At 31.4% G+C, this 7,388-nt stretch overlaps 2 protein-coding genes across 2 annotated transcripts in view; both read right to left on the reverse strand.

Moving 5' to 3' along the window:
- Nucleotides 1-116: 116 nt before the first annotated feature.
- Nucleotides 117-6,669, reverse strand: LOC105452504 (TATA box-binding protein-associated factor RNA polymerase I subunit B). Its single transcript, XM_011693657.1, has 10 exons — nucleotides 6,256-6,669; nucleotides 6,065-6,155; nucleotides 5,718-5,922; nucleotides 5,379-5,520; nucleotides 5,160-5,296; nucleotides 4,717-4,932; nucleotides 4,271-4,500; nucleotides 3,998-4,187; nucleotides 1,764-2,204; nucleotides 117-1,645 (listed from the first exon to the last, which is right to left on the reverse strand). Exons 1-10 carry the CDS (start codon nucleotides 6,340-6,342, stop codon nucleotides 469-471), a joined length of 2,916 nt encoding a protein of 971 aa, XP_011691959.1. The 5' UTR covers nucleotides 6,343-6,669; the 3' UTR covers nucleotides 117-468.
- A 310-nt stretch (nucleotides 6,670-6,979) lies between these two features.
- LOC105452505 (transmembrane emp24 domain-containing protein eca) overlaps nucleotides 6,980-7,388 on the reverse strand; it is a 1,596-nt gene continuing 1,187 nt past the window's right edge. Inside the window, exon 4 of the mRNA XM_011693658.1 lies at nucleotides 6,980-7,370. Within this exon, the coding sequence (XP_011691960.1) occupies nucleotides 7,221-7,370 (150 nt within the window). The 3' untranslated portion in view covers nucleotides 6,980-7,220. The remainder of the gene's footprint in view (nucleotides 7,371-7,388) is intronic.

A 7,388-nucleotide genomic window follows, 5' to 3' on the forward strand; every position in this document is an offset into this window, starting at 1 on the left:
TTAATTAAAAAAGTTCTTTTTCTTATTAAAAATACATATTAATTTTCTTTCGTATTTTTTTTACGACAGAGAAGAAGAGACGGTGAAAGGGAGGAAGAGAGAGAAAAATACTAATATATATGGAAATGCAATTAATATTTTGGTGCATTCAAAGTAGTGTGACAAGTAAACATATCTAACAATATATCCCAATAAAATTTGTAGGTTTGAATTAAAAATATATAGTAACCATAAAAAATCATTTGTTGAATTAAAAGAGAATTAAATCCTTTTTTCATTATACAAAAATAGTTTTAATAATCGTCAATAGTATTAATTTAATGTCATACACATTGAAATCTGTGTGAAAAAGATCAGCAGTATAAGTAAAAAATTTGATATCGATATAATATCACAAGTTCCAAATCACCAATTCACAGTTGAATATCTAACTGAACAATATGTGACAATGTTTTTCGTTATTTCACTTTACCATTTCCTCAAAATTGCATTGATATATGCTTGGTTAGTGTAATTGTCAGTTTTACTTGTTGCACTCGAATAAATCTTGGATTGTTCCACAACATATGCGTAATAAGCTTCGACGAGGCACACTTCTTCGTACAGGTCTTCCGTCGACATTTCGACGATGCTCGCACATTCATTTAATAACCATCGAAAACTCCGCGGTAGCATTTTTTCGAATAATTCAAAATTCTTTGGTTTTACACGGCTAAAATTGCAATGATACATCCAATAATCTTTAAAAGGTCTAAATAATCTAAGAATGTTGCTATTCAGCTTTTTATCCGATATAAAAGGAGATTCGTCGATAATCGATTCAAGTATTTTACAAGATTTCTCAGAATGGTCATCTACAGCATATCCGCTTTCAAGTTTTGTTGTCATGAAATGATCAAAAACAGATTGGGCGTTGGTACTTAAATTTAAGATATCTGATATCTCTGGTAGTACATTTTCCATTTCGGAAGTGTCTGTTGAAATAATATCAGTTTCCTCCGCACAATAATCATCCTTGTAAGATGATTTTGAACTTTTCGTATTGAAACACGTATCGTTTTGTTTAACAAATTTACCGTGCACATTTCGAACAAGTTTGCGTTTCCGTTTCTTCGACCAGCTCAAATCTTTCAATATAGCTCTTTTTTCTGTACGTGACAGATTTGCATTGTATCTTTTACAGAACTTGGTTAATGATAATTCCATTTGTTGAGGGCCAATATCTTTTAAGCATGCATCATCATCCTGACCCTCGTCATCATCTAGACATCTATCTGGGATTGATAATTTGCCATCTGGGAGAATTTCGTTAAATATAAATTCATTGACTAATGCGGATTCTAACGGAGGTGCTTGCGTTCTGTCTGTGATTGCGTTCCGAGTATCGTCGTAATACTGCTTTTTTTTTACATCAATTTTCAATTGACAGGCTATCCCTTTATGTAGATAATCAGTAAAATCTTCTTTTCTCTCAACACATTTCATATCCTCTTCCATAGAATCTTCTATCGCAATATCGTCTTTCAAATCTTTTACACTGGCGATCTTTGTTTGCTCGAAAGGTGATACAGTTTTTTCAATAAAGTGCAAATTTGAATCAACGAAATCTAATTGCATATCGTATTGCGAGATCAATTTGTAGATACTAAAACACGAAAAAGAGACAATTACCCAACAAAGATTATTCCCCTATAATTTATATAAATACATTGTATTTTATAACCAGCAAGTAATTCTTTCATAAATTGTATAATATTACTTACTATTCTGATTTTGTCAAGTGTCCACATTTTGTAGACGAAAAATCATTTCGGAGAATACTCGGAAGATCATATAATGGATGTTCCAACAATTGTTGAAGATACGAGTAACTTGGCGTTAATGTCGGAGAAAATTCGTTTACCTCATTTAATGATAAATCAATATAATTTACGTTGGTAATGCACTGTTTCATTGAGTAAACGAGTTCACGTGGTATCGAATGCTTATGCATAATTATCTCAGGTTCCTCTCTGGCTATTTTAGAACCAATAGATTCCAAAAATTTAATATATAAGCTATTAACGTCTGGTATATTTGGATTGTATTTTAACTTGGTAGGGCAGTGCGTATTAATTAAGACAGCTCTCCGACACTCGATATAATTCTGCCACTTCCGAAAACTGAATAGTTTTGTATCGCAGATACCTTCGTCATTAATTGCACTGAAAGAAAAAAGAAAACGAGATACATGACATCGTTAAAGAAGAAGTAGATAATAGTGTAAATCAAAGATCGATGCATCGCAAAATGTAGGTAATATTATTTACATAAGGATAACTGCAATTGCATGGAAGACGTTCCCGACATTCAAAATATTTTTCCACGTTTTTTTCATCTAAAGCTGCGCCGAAAATCATGCAATCGTCCATAATTACAGCGTACGGCATTTTATGCGAGGTAAAATATATGTCCCATTCCCCTGATTTCTTAAATATCATCCCTCCAAAAGTATGATTATATCTAGTTGACATATAATCGAGATTTTTCTTCAAAGCTTTTCGCGGAGAACACCCTTTTTCGATATCGCTCGCGATAATCCTCGATAAACCAAGTTTCATAACAGATTCGCCATGACCTGTTAGAGAGCATCCTACATTTCGATTAGCATATGTGCTGCAACCTAACACAGAAGAGTCGCCTACGCTGCCCATTAATTTTTTACTCAAACCACCACTTGTAACACCTGCAGCAATAGCACATCCGTCATAAGCTATACAACCAACGGTGCTTCCACTATCTATATAGATGAAAATTGTATCAAAATCATGTATCAATATTTTTTTTATATAAGATTAGAAGAAACAAGAAAATGATCGGTCTGAAATCATATGTCGTATCCACAAATTTACTTTTTAATACTTCTAATAACTGGTAATCTTCAATATCCAAATTAATATCAGAACTATCTATTTCTTTAGATTTATTGTAAGCGAAATGTGCCATAGGTGCTGTCATATTTCCTTTTGACAACCAATTTAATTTTGCATATCTTGTTAATTTTCTTGCACCTTCCCCTACTACTATAGAGTTGGGAAAATTATCCAAAACATATCTGGCAAGAGATATCGGATGCTCTATATCTGATATTGCAGCTACGGATCCACATTCCGATTTGGAGCCATCTACTATGTTTGCGTCCATCTGAACCTCTCCTGTTTTGTGCGATGTCGTGATATACATATAATTAGTTTCCACTATACATACTTGTATTATTTTAACGCAATTAATATTTTATATTATTACTATACCTATATTATTTAAAACCGACCCATAACCACAATTAAAGAATTCATCGCATTCTAACCACCATAACGCAATTTCTACAGCTTGTACAGAATTTGCACCACTTAACAAATTTTGATATCCAATGGATGCTGCATTTTTACAACTCATTATTTTTTCAATAATAAGCGCATCGTTAAAATTTCCAATATCACCATGTACAAGTATACATGGAGTTTTGAAATTTTCGCATTGACACTGCATTGTATCCAAATAATTGTATTTAAATATCAAATTAGTAGATGGCTAGTTTTCCCATCAAGTTTACGGTCTATTTTTTGATTAATTTAATACGAGCAATTTGATTTATCTGACACATAAATATAATCAATTAAATATGTATAATGTTAACATAAACGTATGCATGATACAAATATATTTGTATCATGAATGTACGCACATCTATCATGTATGTTTCTATCACATATTCTAAGAAATCTGTGGTTACTATATATACATATATATATATATATATATATATATATACACACATATATATATATATATATATAATTCGACGTAATCATTATAACAATTGAAAGTGCATATATATGTATATATATATATATATATATATATATATATATAGGTATATATATATATACGCACTTTCAATTGTTATAATAATTACGTCAAAGCAGGCACACACATTACAAAAAAAATTTTTACATACCTATTAATTTTGTCGGCAACATTACTAATTTCATTTTCTGTGATACCATCCAAACTCAATAATGTTTTTAGTACTACAATAATAAATGCCATGGCACGACCTTCGTAATTAGGGATACAGGATTTTTTATCAAATATCATTTTTGGAGAAGATAAACTTATTAATCTTTCCGCATACGATGATATGTCTTCTACAAATATCGTAATAATATGTACTTGTTTATGCATGAGGGAAAAATGAAGATCTTTATAAATATTCATATAATATTCATACTTGGTAGAGCTAATTCAGTGCAATATCGATTAACCAGAGATAAAAGATCTGGACAAATAATTTTCGTGACTCCAAGAAATTTCGCCATCTGTCCAATAATTCTTCTCATACCCTTGTGCGTTATGTCCGCAGCTCGTGATAAGAAATTCATGTCACTTCTTGTTAAAGATACTTCTGGAGGTATCAAGCGATCTAGTCTGTAATAAGATAAATGTCCTTCTCTCCCATATCTGCAAAAATGTACACAATATATGTGATAGGTACGTTATTAAATAAACTGTGAAAAAAAGCTACGATATAATTTTTTAATGCATGACAGAACCAAACATAAAAAACGCTAATAAAAAGTATAATCTGTATAATACAATGTACATTAATTCATGATCTTATTATTTTTAAATTTGGGTTTAAAAACAACAGATAAAATGTGTAAATCTGTAAATTACCTTATCATATCACCTAAATGTATATCCTGATTATGAATTCTTAAAGTCAGATATAAGATTGCCCACAATTTTGTAGGTGTAATTAATTCTGGCCCTGTTTTATATCGGGTCGTTATATGACTTTGTTTGTATTTGCTACGTTTGTATCTTGGCACTTTTTTTGCCATACTCTTTATCCTGTTTGTTTCTTTTTTAGCGGAAGAATTATATTGTATCCTGTATTATATATATACAAATATAAAATATATAATTATATGGTATGGTGGGCGGGCGGGCGGGCGGGCGTGTCAAATATAGGATGTATTATATAAAAGAATACTGAAAGATAATGGAGAACGCAAATAAAAATCTTTTACATATTTTAAATCTTATAAACTTGTTTCTTTAAAAAATAATAAAAATAGTTGAAAACAGAGCAACGATTTTTTTTCTTGTTTCTTTACCTCATATTTTCACAAGATTGTTTTGGACTCGAATGCGCTGCGCTATATACACTTTGACTAAATGTACTAAGTACATCTCCTTCTGAGCTTGTTTGTGACTGCATAAATCTATCATAGTCTGCAGTAATCATAAGTTTCTATACACATAAGACATACCTACATTACACATTTATAAATTTTCAGAGATAAAATTTACAAATTATCTACGTCAAATCATACTTTATTCCTATTTAATTCTCTTAAGGAGGTTTCTTCATTTGGATAGGTAGAAGCTGCGGAATCTGTTGCGTTACTTCCAGTTTTTCTCTGTTTTCTGGCTCTCTTTTGTGACAAAACTTTGCCATATATAATTTCAGCATCTCTATAAAAAGAAAAATATGTACCATTATTCACAATAGCATTAGTTGAAACTTGATAAATAATTGATTTTTACGAAAATTTCAAGTAAAAAATTTCTAAAGGAAATCTAAATAAATATCTTAATAAACATTTTGTTTGTACAGGATTGTAATATCTTGAAGATAAACAATTGGTTTATATACAATAATTTGTAATGACCTTTTCTTGTATCTTCTAGCCAGTTTTGGTATCAGTTTCTTTTTTGCAGAGATAAACGCTACTTCCAGTTTTCCCAGATATCGTGCCCACAGCTGCAATACTGTTATTTTTATATCGGCTGATACACCAAGCTCGATAAGCTCATTTGTCAAACCAATTAAAACAAAATTATATAATTCCCAAGATGTCCATCCAAGCTCCTCATCTATAAGTAAAAAAAAAATAAGAAAATAGGCCGAAGTTGTATCATGTTAATAATAAACGTGTTTGATTATCATTATTATGATTAGTGTCATTATGTATTGTAGTCATTCTTCAAAAAAAAATATATAAAGCTCAATCTGCACCTTTGACACTTTTCGCACGATAAATTTTTCTTTTTCGTAATCTCGCAGTATTTTCTAAGGGTAGGTCTAACTCTACCTCTTCCCCAACATCCTAAGAAAATGAAAGTTGAAAATATAGTAGTATCAGTTCATCTCACGTGGGTGCTCACACACAGATGTATACACATCTGCAAGTACTTAATGAATCCTACCTGGCTTTGCGTTTGACATGTCGTACAAAAGAAATAACCAGATGCTTTATAAAAATCGCTACAACCACAGATTCCGCACTTTAGCATTTTCTTTGAAAAATGTAACTGTTTGAAAACAATTGTATGTACAAAATGCCTAATGTATGTATGTACATACAACAGATAGGTTACACTAATTGGGAGAGGAGGGATTTTTATTTTCGCTTTCAAAACCTCTCCTCGAAGGTTACGTTATACCACAATATAAAGGGTTTTTGGTATGTTGTTCCACCAGGTAGTGGAAACTTTTGTGCCCTGTCGACCTGCGTCAATCTCTCCTCAAGGTTATACCGCGACGCCTCTTTCTTCTAGCCCAATTGGTTATTTTAGGTTATGTTCAATCACGTTATATGTGGATCATGTAGTTATACATTATCGGTTATCCCGGTAGAGGGAAGAGTCAGCGTTGGTCAACGTCAACGCATAGTCATGGATGCACAAAGGAAAAGAAAAGAATTTCAATCTATCAGAAACTCTGTACAGTGTACTATATGGAATACACGATTTCTAATGGAGAATGAAATTTTCATTCTCTGTTCCCTACTTCTTTGATTGTGCAAAAAAGCTAGATTTAATAGAAACAATTCAAAACATATTCTCACATGCTAAACTACCAGATGTATTAGAAAAACATATTTCATGCAGAAATTCTACATGAAAGAGAAAAATAAAATAATAAGGAAAATCCTTTATTTAAGACATTTACTTTATTTTTATAACTTTCTACATATGAAGCAATTGTATAATTACAAGTAATTTATTCACTGTAGAAAATAATCGATAATTTAATACAAATATGTTGATTTGATAAGCACATTGCTGAATTAATATTATAATGAAAAATTGCCTAACGCTATGAGTGAAAGATTTAGATATATCAGCGATACGCGGCTAAAATCTCAAGACCGCATTTTTCATCGTAATACTTAAACTAATTTCTTTGCCTCGAAGAAACTCTTAAGATGTTTCATTTGCCATGCACCCATAATCAGAACTATTACCGTCTGAGTCAGAGACCACCAGAATACACGGCGATGAGTGCTTTCGGACGTTTGCCTAAACCGCTCTTCTCGATACTGAAAACATATATTTTT

Source organism: Wasmannia auropunctata, unplaced genomic scaffold (assembly GCF_000956235.1).
Source record: "Wasmannia auropunctata unplaced genomic scaffold, wasmannia.A_1.0 LD336030.1, whole genome shotgun sequence".
Taxonomy (NCBI): Eukaryota; Metazoa; Arthropoda; class Insecta; order Hymenoptera; family Formicidae; genus Wasmannia; species Wasmannia auropunctata.